The 13,075-nt window shown below is 40.7% G+C and overlaps 2 protein-coding genes across 2 annotated transcripts; both read right to left on the bottom strand.

The window, feature by feature from the left end:
* Positions 1-563: 563 nt before the first annotated feature.
* On the bottom strand, positions 564-6,822 carry LOC147214388 (cysteine and glycine-rich protein 1-like). Its single transcript, XM_086141865.1, has 6 exons — positions 6,594-6,822; positions 3,819-3,928; positions 3,303-3,471; positions 3,101-3,230; positions 2,924-3,020; positions 564-1,098 (listed from the first exon to the last, which is right to left on the bottom strand). Exons 2-6 carry the CDS (start codon positions 3,925-3,927, stop codon positions 1,022-1,024), a joined length of 582 nt encoding a protein of 193 aa, XP_085997991.1. The 5' UTR covers position 3,928; positions 6,594-6,822; the 3' UTR covers positions 564-1,021.
* A 1,729-nt stretch (positions 6,823-8,551) lies between these two features.
* LOC147214387 (G2/M phase-specific E3 ubiquitin-protein ligase-like) lies at positions 8,552-12,574 on the bottom strand. The gene is made up of 9 exons (XM_086141121.1): positions 12,560-12,574; positions 12,403-12,498; positions 12,038-12,235; positions 11,873-11,959; positions 9,928-10,181; positions 9,666-9,788; positions 9,141-9,281; positions 8,862-8,997; positions 8,552-8,769 (listed from the first exon to the last, which is right to left on the bottom strand). The coding sequence occupies exons 2-9, from the start codon at positions 12,446-12,448 to the stop codon at positions 8,552-8,554; spliced, it is 1,203 nt and encodes a 400-aa protein (XP_085997247.1). The 5' UTR covers positions 12,449-12,498; positions 12,560-12,574.
* Positions 12,575-13,075: the final 501 nt, after the last annotated feature.

The raw sequence follows: 13,075 nt of genomic DNA, 5'->3' as shown, positions 1-13,075 counted from the left end.
AGTCACCCATACATATATACACATACACACACACACACACACACATATAGATAAATTACTTACTAACCCCAGAAGGAAGTTAACTTCTTGCAGCCAGGTACATGCTCACATTATGCCTGGTTATACTACATTATATCCACACTCCTACACACACACACTTACCACATCTTGGTTGATAAATTGAAACTGTATTAACTCCAGAAGGAAAATAACTTGTATATGTGTGTGTATACGTATAGATAAATATACGTTAGTTTTTTCCGGTCGTGCAGCCTGTGTGTCATTGTGTGTCAGTCTTGTCAAGACACTGTTGGTTTCAATCATGTGTGTAGAATTTTACATCTTTTACGTAATGCAGACCCTTAAATCAGAATTAACTTGAACTGTGTGTCATTTTGTATGTTTACACAGTTGTCAAGTGACAGATGGGCTTCATGAAGAGTGAAACCCATATTCCATTGTCTTCTAGCTGACTTAAAGGCAGTAAAAGCAGTGTAACCAGGTCATCTCCCATCCTTACTCTGGCTGTATACATGCTCAGTATTAAATAACGGTCACACCAGTTGTGGAAACACTTTAGGAATGTGCACATCTTTCAAATTTATTTAATCAAAATGCTGCAAGAAAACATAAAATCCAGCTCCGCTCAGGGTTCCATAGACTACTTTAGACAGATAATGAGATTTGCTTTCAGTCAGATGAGGCAAAAGTACAAGAAAAAGAGGCCTATTAGGTTGAAGTGAACAATTACATGTTGTTTATGTATCTAGTTTAAGTGCAGTTGATATAAGAATAGATGGCTTTTTTTCTCTCCTACAGGCGTATTTAATATTTGTGTGTGTGTGTGTGTGTGTGTGTGTGTGTGTGTGTGTGTGTGTGTGTGTGTGTGTGTGTGTGTGTGTGTGTGTGTGTGTGTGTGTGTGTGTGTGTGTGTGTGTGTGTGTGTGTGTGTGTGTGTGTGTGGAAACATCAGATGGACTCTTCACGATGCTGGAAACCTCTCACCATTAACTGCTCCTGTCTACTGAGTGTGTGCCAGTGCACCAGCACCTTGCCCATATCCAAACCCTTTGGGACCAAAGTTTTTGGCATAACACCCTGGAAGATAGAAAGGTATTATCAAAAACCTCCATACAGCAAAAGAAAAGCAGTCCTAGCCAAGCACAATGGTTCTACAAGGATTCACACGCTGTCGAGCCTTCAATTACTCTTTATTGCGATGATAATACGCTATAAAACATAATTCGTACGATTTAGCGACGAAGATCAGTAGGCCTTCTGTCAGTGTTAGCATTCATTTTAAGTATGAAAATGTAAACAACCCTAGGATGTATAAATATATACCTGGTTATTTTGATCAGGTAATCTTAAGGGTGTTCTCTGAATGACAAAACACCACCTGGGGCTGAATCAAACCTCAATTGAAAAGCTTTCACAATGTTTTGGGGATCATGAAAGTAATATTGAAACTTGTAGAACAGGCGTCCCATAAATCTATAGGCGTAGGCAGCAGCGGTATATGCCTTGAATTACTCAGGGTAATTATTGTTTGCACGCACAAAGAGTATTCTTTTGGGACCAATGCCTGACAGACTTCCAGGGTTTCAGTCAGTGTGAGGGGGCCCTCTGCTGTGTCTTCTTGTGCGTTGCAAATTTGTCTGACGCCAAACCTTGAACACAAGAGGTCACACTATCTTGTCCAGTTTTAGCTGCGTGTGTTACGTTATCTTTGCATGACGGAAACTGTTCACTTTAACACCTTGTGAATTCAAAGCGCCTTACACGAGATTGCATTTGCACTGATGGCCCTAAACAAGACTGACGGGAGCTACTGGAGGGTTCGGTGTCTTGACCCGATGGCCCTTTGGCATGGAGACAGGAGTTGTCTGGAATTGAACCATAAATCTTACAATTGGAGGGACGCCTGCTCTACCAACTGAGACACAGGGGATGTACCTATCCTATCTTTTCTGACCAACCTTTTCTGAATCAAAATGTAAAGCAATTTTTCTTAGCTTATTGATCATTTTCACAACATAATAGTGATAAGAGGTTCTGACGCATGGCCACTTTTCAATACCTTTGTAACGAAACAGGAATTGAATGCTTGCATTGCCCTAGGACGATACAGGAACAGCTATAATGTGTTCCTTTTTTTAGCGGTATGGAAAAAAAGAAGTATTATTATAAAAAGCACTCAGAGACAGAGAGAAAACATATTTCTCATTTTTTAAATCTTCAAGTGAATATGACGGGCATGTTTAGGTTATTAAGCAAAATGAAATGCTCTGCTTTCTTGAACAAGTCTCCTTGTAAGAGGGGCGACTATATGGGATGGGTCTAGAATGGTAACTCTCTCAGACAATAGCATAAATTTACATTATTGCAGCTGCACAACATCCAGCAGCAGGGAGAGTGACTCTTAAAGAAAAACGCTTTGTTTTGTGTTTATATGTATAATACAAAAGAGTCAAAAATAATCAGTCCCTCCAAGAATGGAAAGATGCCAAACCCCACATTCATATTAATTCCCACGTCTGCACCTTTTTGTTGCGGTTCGAGAGCGTGTGTGTGTGCAACTCTTTGCAAGAGCGTTAATATTGTGTAGCATTTTTCATGCTATTTACCTTGTATCGACAGTGATACGGGTAGCATATGAACCGTGTTTTGGTCCAAGTGGCTGTGTTACCACCAATGCAGATTTAGCTCTAGCCAGGTGAAGTATTTTTGTGTCCAACTGTTTGATGGATAAAGTCACAGGACCCTGTGTTCTCTTTTGTTTGCATTTATTCTCACAAAAGTCATAATAATTCATTGTATTTGTAAGAGCATTTTGGGCAACCTTATTGGGATAAGCAGAAAAAAAGTCAAAAAATGAATCCATAAAACAATAATATTAGAAGTTATGGTAAATAAGTTTTACCTTTGCAGTAGATTTCTCCATCCTTGTCAACCAGTGTGGTTGACTCCAGGCTTTTCCGACATAAGGCACAACAGAAACAACCAGTCTTGTGCCAAGACTATATATAGATATAAGACAATCAATGTAATTATTTTCCATTTATTACAAAAACACACTGAGAGATTTGTATTTTCTTACCCTTCCTGCTCCTATCACTTTCTCAGCAGCGTAAACAGGCTTGTTACACCGAGGACACTTATCAGAGCCTCCAAACTTCTGAGCCATCTTCGACGTGTTTGCGTTAGTGGTGGGACGGTGAGGAGCTTGTCTGACGGAGCAATAAATGCGGATAAAAGTTCTCTCCTGAGAAAATGATGTCTGACTTTTGCTTCCTACTCACTCTTCATGTGTGATACCGAGACCCTCTCCCTTGTCCATGCTGAGGGTCCCCGCTCCTTGACCGTAACCGTAGCCTTTTGGCCCATATTTCTTGCTGTAGCAGGACTTGCAGTATATTTCCTCCAAATGATTCGCAACAGTTGTGCTGTCCAAGCCCTTAGAACACACCACTGTTTGGAGAGGCACATGGACACTCATGGTTTTGCCTTTGTGTTCTTGAGTGTACACTCGAGATCACTGGTGCATTTATAATAGCTCCTTAAATGTCTCCCTTTTTTTTTTTGTAGAGTCCAATAAAATGGGCACGTGTTCTTCCAAACAGTATAACATGTCAGGAACAGGACAGGAACATACATGATTCCAGTTATGCACTATGATATGATGTGACATATCTTTTCAACATATCTTTTCATTGCTAATTTGAATGTCTTGCTGACCGAATGATTCAGTGCACCTGCATGTAATGGGAATGTAAAATCCAGAAGTTGCATCAATAACAGGAAACAGGATTACTCACTGCAGTTGAAGCACAACTTGTGGAAGCTCTGCCCTTCACAAAGAACCTCCTCTGCAAAGTAGACCGTCCGCTTACAGCGGCCACACTTATTGCCTCCTCCTAGCGGCATCCTTTGTGGATCATGGGTGACGTCGACATAGGAATAAAGACACAACATGAACATTGGAATCAACATTTATGAAAACTATCCAAATTTTTTCATCAATTCAGATGACATTATATGCTCAGTCAAAGGCTCAATAGTATTTATTAAAGATGTATGTAATTTATGTGTTTATCCTGATGCAAATCAAACAAACCACCATATAAGAACATATTGAAACACCCATATGTGGTCCCAGTCGGGGCGTTCTAACCCTCTAATTTTGCTCCTGCCAGTTTCCAGTGGTTTCTGGGAAAGAGCAATATGCCAGCAGTTTGGAAATAGAAGGAAAACATGAGGTCTTTGCTTCTCTTCAGTGTTTTTTTCTTGTGAGTAGAACAGAAAATGGTAGAAATAATGTGAGTGTGAAATTTTGAGAGGTTTTCAAAAAGCGTTGTGAAAGACCCCGGTATCCAACACGTTTCTACCCATTGTGTTTTTACACAAAGTTTCTTTTCCCCATTCACCCGAGTGTCCACATCCACAGGGACGAACATTTCTGGTTCGATTCCCCGGCTCCTCCTACTGTGTCGAAGTGTTGTTGAGAAAGACATTGAACCCCTAACTGCTCCTCTGGCGTTGGTGGACGGCAGCTTACTGCTCATGGCTCATCCATGATGGATTAATTGCAGAGAATGAATTTCCCCGTGGGGATTAATAAAGGTTAACTCATTTTATTATTTTTATTCTTGATGTATAAGCCCTCCCACCTTCCTTCCCCTGACTCATATCTCCTTTTTGGCAATCTGACGCACCCTGCGGACGCACCACTACAGGCTGGAATAATTTGGGTTATGGGTTGTTTTTATTCCATTGGAAAATCTTAAAGAAAGAGCAGCTATGCCTAACTAATTTTCTTTCTTGAATAATCAGAGCGGGGTGGACTTTGAAATTTTTATCTCGGGCCACCTGTCAATAAACTTTTTCTTTGAGAGCAAATATAATTTATTGGTTACACCTCTCTTATGATCTAAAACTTCACGCCCAGATTAAAGAATAATTTCCTTATTGGAGGGTCTGGTTTGTATCCGGCCCAAACCTTCCCACACTTCCTATCACAGGGTGGAGGATGCAGCCTTTGAGCTACAACCGTTCAGCTACTTCCAACGCTGACCAATAAGTCAAACTGACTTCCAAACTTGGAGTCGGGTGACCCGACCACTTCCTCAAAGTGTTAATGACCCCTTGAATCCTGGGTTGATGTGAGGGTCAGCAGCCCGCTGAGTGCTGTCATACATGCAACTAAAGAGGCCTCTTAGATGAGACATCTTCTAGAAATCAATCAAATCATTTATTCTTTATGGCTTTTTTCCAGTTTTCTCTGTAAAGCACTCCAGGTGAAATATTAACCATAGATGTTATGGATCTGATCTGACACCAGTGTTGCAAAATTGAAAATGTGGAATCAATATCTGCAAATATAAGAGTTAAATGGGACACGGCTGAGAGCAGTAGGTGATGAAGCAAAGTTATTGGAGCCCATTTCTGAATTTTATCTTGTCTGTCAGGCATATTTGTTCATGGTTGTACCTTCATGGAGAGGAGCATTTCTTTTCTAAAAAGGCAGCATACAAGCAGACTCCTGAAGTTTGAAAGATTCAGGAGAGAAGCAGCGAAGCAGAGGATCTGAAATTCAGAGGAAAGTGAAAGGCAAAGAGCCGCTGTGGTGAATTCACATTTTCCCTTAAGCTCATAAATTCTGGAAACTAGAAACCATAAATACCAGGAGAATTTTGTCAGGGGAATGAAAAATTTGATATCCCGTGATCTGGAAATTCTGACCTGAACCGAAAACCCTTCACGTTACGGCGTGACAGTTTCAGAGACAAGATGGTTCCTGAAGGGAACGGACGAGGCAGAATATAAATCGGAGTAAGGGATGAAATTTATAACCAATAAGTTTTGGATCCCTGACCCGATGCATTCGATTCCCCCTGTCGGTCGTGTTCCTCTTTGCTGCAAGGGTTTCCGAAAGGCTGGGAGGTTGTGAGCTTTCTCTCCATTATGTGTAGACAGATAAAAAACAAACAAAAAAAGAAGCAGTGACAGGACACATCTTTCAGGCTCAGCAGAGGGATTCTGCTACATCATCTGAGCTGCGGCTTCTGCCGGCGTCTGATTGCGGCTCTGCAGAAATAGTTTTGACAACCTGCCTGCTCGAACATGTGAGGGTGGGGGGGGTTTGCACAAACACAACTGACATGAAGGAGTAGCAGAACTTCATAGCATGTCAGGAAGTCGAATGTAAGTGACGGCATACCGCAGCTTCCTCCGGGCAAATAATATACAAGGTTTACCTGTTTGTTTTTATTTATCTCTTAACGTTCACACCCTGGTGTATAGTGATCTTTGCAAAGTGTATACTGTACATACGTTTGTAAAATTAGTGCTTATATATCTAGACCGACTGCGTCACTTATTTCAACTGCGGGCTTTCCTGACCTTTTAATGCTAAAACTAAACTTCTATACAACATCTGTTCACAAAACTGCAGTACACATTAGCTGCTCAAACTATAGCGTCTCACTTTGTGGGACTTGAGCCAGGTAAGGGACGCGAGTAAATATAGTAGAAGGCAAGAAGAAAGCAGGAAGCTTAATAATTGTGTCATTCCATATGTTAAGATTACATACCTGCTGTTGTTCCTGCTGGCAGCCTGATATGGTGAACACAGATGGACAGGTAAAAATGAGACTTCTAAATTTCAGGAGTGTCAAGACAGCACTGGGGAGTGTTTCAGGAAAAAACACTTAAGCGGAGGAGGTCCGAGGGCACGCCTAAAACTAAAAGTAGTTCCTTCAGACAGTCTACTCTGATAAGCTCGTGTAAAAAATTAAAACAAAAAAAAAACTTGAAATGTAGGAGGGTGAACTCTTCTGTGGCTCTTGTTGAAGTTAACTGGAGGAATTTCTATTTTTTTTTTTTTGTGCTTCCTGAGTGGGGGAACAAGAACGTTTGAGACAGAGTGAGAGAGGGAGGCAGATGTGAAGTTTGGTACAAGTTGGGGTGGGAAACATGAATAAATGCATACATTTTTATTTAACAGTGGAGGAGAGGATGGTCAATTTTAAAGGCATTTTCTCCCCCCCTCCCTTTTTTTCCAGACCACTGGAAAGCCTCCGAGAGAAGAATGTGGTCAGGAATGTGTCTTTCTCTTGACTCATTGTAGCAGGGTCATTTTATGTTGCTGATAGCCTCCCTATACTCTCTGAACTGTTTTTCCATTTTGCTTAGAGGTGGCACTTTATATGCTGTGACCAGCCTTTTGTTCTTTAGCCATAAAGAGATTCCCAGACACATAAGAAGAAATGAAGCATGTTCTATTCATTTTTGGTGGGTTCTGCTGTGTGGGTTTAACCCAGGTACACAAAACACAAACGCATGCATAAGTCCAAGACTCTAATATGTTTTGTAGGTGTAAATGTGAAAGTGAATGTCTATTATTCGCCTTGTGACTGACAGACGGCTGCTCCAGGCTCCACTGACCTCTGACAACAAGTGAAATGTTGCAGAATATGGTGCACGTATGGTTTCTACACACTGCATTACAATGCAGGCTGATGGGATCCTGGTTGTTATGCATTTCAAAAGCTTGATTTCAAGATTTTCTTGAAGCCCTCAGCCTGATGCTGGTGCATCATTTTCAACTTAAGAATGGTAAAGATGGTGTTTTGTTCCTGTAAAAATTATGGGATGCAATTTTTATTCTTATTTTTTTCTTTAATACGGTCTTAGCACTAAGTAACATCATTCAAATGCCCTTAACTCACATTCAATAGAGGGGGATTTGGAGTTTTGCCATAGACCATGGTATTCAATCCCATAATAATATACCTCTGCTACCATCACATGGTCATAGTGGGTACTGAACATTTGGTAAACATCCCACAGGGACTTTCCATGCTTTGCTGACCGCACTGAAGCCAGAGGTCGGCCCCAGCAGTCAGTGGAAATTGTCTTCTGATGCTTCCAGAATACAGATATTGAAATGATGTCACTCAAGCATGCTTTTTTATCTCAGATGTTCATCACACACACACACACACACACACACTGCTGTGTTTCTGCCTCACAGCAAGACAGTACCTGGTTTGATTCTGACAGGGGGGCTTTTCTATATGAACACATCTTCCCTGGTTTTAAGGTTTCCTCCAACATCCCCAAATCATGCAGTAGGTTCATTGGAGACCCAAAATTGCCCAGATGTATGAATTTGTGAGGGAACGGTTGTATGTCTATATGTGGCCCGTGATTGACAGGTGGCCGGTCCAGGGTGAACCCCGCCTCTCACCAAGTGGGACAGGCTCCAGCATCCCTGCTACCCAAAGTGTAGGATAAGAGGTGAATAATGGATGGATGGATATATATAGATATATCCAGTTTGGTAGGAAGTTGTTTTATGCGCTGCATCTTGTGCTCCTTTCTCTGTATTTAGCCAGCCATTCATTTCAGAGACACTGCTAAAGGCCACATTCTATGACATCAAAACACATTCAAATAATGAGAGCTCCTATTCTAGAATTGCACCAAGAAATCAAATACTGAATGTTGTAAATGGATGCAAACGCATCGAGTCAAAACATGTCCTTCCTCAGGCTCGACCAAACCCACTGTAGGAGGATGATATACATGCACACAAATCCTGGTGAAATGCGCTGTATGTTTTGTAGTGCCGTGGAAGTCTCAGTTTTTCAAAACACGTTGAAGATGTAGGAAGAATAGCGTCCACAATCTCCACCTTCATTTCTGAGGCGGGCACCTCCCATCCTATCCAGAACCTCGCCAGGCTCTTAAGCTCAGCCGACGATGCTGCAGAAAAAAAGCAATAACTAATCAGATGCTACTCCATGTGCGTCACGCTGCTTAAAAAGACAGGTCGCTAATTTAGTTCTGGTACATACAACTTTCAATAAATGCCTTCAAATAGCCAGATACTCTCTGAACATCCACAGCATCACGCTCATCTTCTTCTTCAGCTTCATTTGACTCAAGGAAGACTGTTATAGATGAAGGCCATACAATGCAGTCCAAGAGCATCTAAAATCAAATTGCAGACAACGAACACAGCCATTAAAATATATGTTTTTATTTATTCTAATCCATAATCACGGTCCAAATTCCATCTTTGCAAAGCCGCCACTGGTACATATAATGACTGTGATGAGATTTTGTTTCACTACCTGGGGTGTGAGTTGTGCTTCTGATTCCCTGGGAAACAAGATGGGTATAACATCTTGTCTGTGTTTGAGCAGAGGCCACAGTCCTGTCTCTTGTAGGCCTTTCCTGAACTGATTGATTTGACTCATTGTTCGCTCAACAACCTGCAATAAGAACAGCATGACAACACGGTTGCAGAATAATCCACCACTGATCTTGTCTTATTTGCTTTAGAATTGTAAATAAAGGGTAAGAACAGGTGGTCTGAGTTTGGCGATGCTGGGTTAAATCTCAGTGACTGGATTGAAATGACTAGAGACTTTTATGATCACAAACTATCTTTAACTTGGACAATACCAACAAAGTAAAAAAGGCAAAAACTATTATTATTTATTTTTTTCTTATTTGCTATATTCTTTATTATTATCAGTATAATTATAAGGCGGCAGTGACTATTGATGAAATTCCGTTCAGTACCAGTTTGGACACACAAGCGTTATTTGAAAGGCTAACAATATTTAAAAAAAAAAAAAAGGTAGGTATATTACTGCGTGCAAAAGAAGCTTTTCTGAGAGCCATTCCCTGTTGGTGTCGCTTGGTGCAGGGTGTTTCCATGACGAGCAGAGCTGATGGATGGATTCCAGTTTGTTTAAGTCAGCATCTCCACCACTCTGAAGCTAACATGACAAGCGTATGCAGCGCGCCCATTAAAGCAGGTGCGGCCGATGCATTTCTTTTTCGGATAATCGGCAGGTGAAATGATCTTACTCATGAGAAATGTACGCCATGATTCATTTTAGTGAAATTTACCAGTGTCACTGTGTCACGGATATCAAGGTCAGGACAGTCTTCGGATGTTACAGGAGCTGATTCCACCGATCCTTCGAAGAGGATGTGTAAAATTGCAGGACTAAGTCCCGGGAAACTCGGGCCGTTGTGCAAGAACGAGTACCCAATCATCCGCCCTGCTACGGCAAACATGTCATTGGTAAGTAGTTCTTCTGAGACTGAGGGGACAAGATGATCAGGCTGGCCCTCGAAGATTTTCGTGACGGCTGAACTTCCTGCAATAGCGATGAATGGCAAGATTAGTTTAAAACACAGAACTATTACTTTGATCATTCAGAGAATTGACCTGTGTCCTCAATGGTGTCTCTTAATTTGTTTATTCCAAGGAAAAGTATTTTATTAGTACTGTATACTGAACTAATTTTGTCATGAACTGAATGCTCATATGAGCTTTTATTACTTATAAACAGAAATGAAAATGCATGAGGATAATTTTCTTGTTTTTCCAACTAATCCTATTTATTTGCTCCCTGCACTGATTCTTCTCCGTTTTGTATGCATGCTTGTTTGTCATTCAAATCCATGTCCACTTTCAACTATACAGTCCACAATGTGGGATTAAATATATAACATTTGTCAGTGCTTGTTTTTGCAAAAGAGTTAGAAAGCCTTTTGTCACTTACTTGATGGATCAATTCACCTGCCTCTAAATACAGACATTTTTTTGATTAAACGTTGGGTAAATGCGAGGGATATCACAGGAAAAATAATTAAATAGAATACTATTATTCCGATCAGAATCATCAAATGTCTCCAGTTAAGCCATGGAGAGTTTCTGTAATTTTGTTTACACATTGACACCTTTTGTCTCCAGGATGTCTGACTCATCATATCAAGCCCACTGATGTCATATTTACTCCTATCATGAATTTCACAGGCTTCAACTTTTCCTGTTTAACAGATATCAAGAGAGAACAATTTTTGCATTAACTATGCGCGTAAAGAATAACTATGATAAACAACAATGACATGTATTTGCAACAAAAGCAAACCTCAGTGTAAAAGATGTGATCGCAGCCTGAGGTTCAGTGCTGATGAAAGTTCCCGGCTCGTTTCGTGTTCGAGCTGCATGGTGTCAGTTTATGTATTAATGTTTGAATTACAGCGCGTCTAAGTTAAAGTGACACCCAGCTGTTACTGCAATAACTAGGCTATCTAGCACACAGTCCAGTAGTTACTCTTCTGCAGGAAACCTCTGCAGGGAATTAGTTTACAAACTGAGAACTTAAACTGACTTAATGTCATAATTGCTTTCAATTATGCCCATAATTTGAAAACAGTTGAATCGAGGCTATAGTTTAGCGGATTCTTCACTCGGAATTTCGTTGCATCACTATCCCGTCTTCTATCTGGGAAAAGACCAGCCGTTCTGCTCACAGACAATTACCTTCTGTCTATGGAGAGAATGTATCTGTCAGCATGGACATTCTTAGAGCTAAATGTATATGGGGGTTCATTCAATCGCTGGTATCACTGCCAGTAAGCATCTCTCTCTCGCTCTCTCTGGACTTATGGGATGTACAATAAGCTCTACCCCCCCTCTGACTGCAATAGATTATTTTGGTCTTAAACACTGATGTTCAGAAGAGTGCTTTGATGGTGTTCCTACTCTATAAATACAGACCGAGTGTGTGTGAACTTTGCAAAGTGTTGAGTTTCATTTTGCTGAGAACACGCGCCTCTGACTCTGACAGTTTCCCCGCAGGATTATATTTAGGCTTGTCAGGATTGCTAATTTTATTTCCTGTAGTTTAATTCCAGCAATTTTGGCAGCTAATTTTGGTCTGCCAATTTGACACATATTTTGGGAAATAGGAGTGCTGCTGGAAAAGGGATGCTTTTACTTTAAAGTGGAATGTATGTATGTATGTGTGTGAGTGTGTATAGGAGTGAGGGGTTGTCTTACCTAAGTTTATGTGGAATCCACTTATAAGTTTGAAAATCACCATTGACATCATATGACGGTCAACACCAGTTCCTGTTGCGATGTCACCTGCAAAAAAGCGCACATCCATCGGTCGTCTACCTGCGCGTGGATTTAACACTCCAGATAACAGACCATAATGACCACCTTGAAGTTTGCAGTAAAGCGGCGACGCCCACTGAATGTTGTCTCTCTTGAAGAAAGAGACCAAAGCTCGATCTTGCTCCGCCTTGTCTTGTCTGATGTCCACACACAGAAATAGCCTCTGTGAGTCCTTGTTCTTGTGAAGAAGGGTTTGTACAAATAGTCGAGCAGCTTGTTTTGGATCTGTCACTGTTTTCCATTCTGAGTTGGCAACCAAAAAAGTCAAATAGGGAAATGGAAGGACAACATTTTTAAAATTCTCAGTCTCCATAAGTAAACTTCTTGGTGAATTCAAATTAAAGCCTACGATTGAGTCAGTTTATTCTGTGTGCTTTTATGGTACAGAATAATACAGATAAATGTACCACCTGGCTCACAGGGTGAAATTTCCTCCGCCAGGTCAGGTCGCTCCATTTCAAATCAGTCATATTGGACAATCAGTCAAACGATGAAATAATTCAAATCTGAAAGAAAATTGGACTCCTAATAATGCATGGGGAAAATTACAATTGCTGTAAAACATACCTTCTGTGGTGTCGATGTTGCGGTCAAATGCAACCCAAAGGATGCACAGTATGTTGCAGCTGTGTTAAACTTTTCTGTGCAGCATGTCAAATTACAGGGGTGCCGTCGCACAGGTATGCAGCATGTGAGACATCCTCCGGGGGGGGGGAGGAAAAAGAAAATGGGGAAAAAAAAGATTCGAATCAAATGAATCCCGTCTTCAAACTAATTTGATTTTCTGTCATTAGCTCAAAAATGAGACTGCTGTTGAGATAAGATACTAAACTAATCACTGTTTAGTTTCTCCATGGGATGAATTGATAAATCATTTCTGTCTAAATTTGAAACGAGAAAGCATGACTTTTAAACGTCTTTTTTGGAAAAAGAAAGACGTCTATGTGGTCAGACAGTTGCTGAAATGCTTATCATGAAACTGCATAGAATGACGTTTTCTTGCAATGTATAACTTTGATTCTGTTCTAGTTTGTGGAATTAAATCAAAACACATACATCGAAGACAAAGAGGTAAGAGGAAGC

The sequence above is a fragment of the Fistularia commersonii genome, chromosome 34 (genome assembly GCF_037954325.1).
Source record: "Fistularia commersonii isolate RoL2024-O1a breed Wild chromosome 34, RoL_Fcom_v1.0, whole genome shotgun sequence".
Taxonomy (NCBI): Eukaryota; Metazoa; Chordata; class Actinopteri; order Syngnathiformes; family Fistulariidae; genus Fistularia; species Fistularia commersonii.
This window is presented reverse-complemented; position numbering and strand designations above follow the sequence as displayed.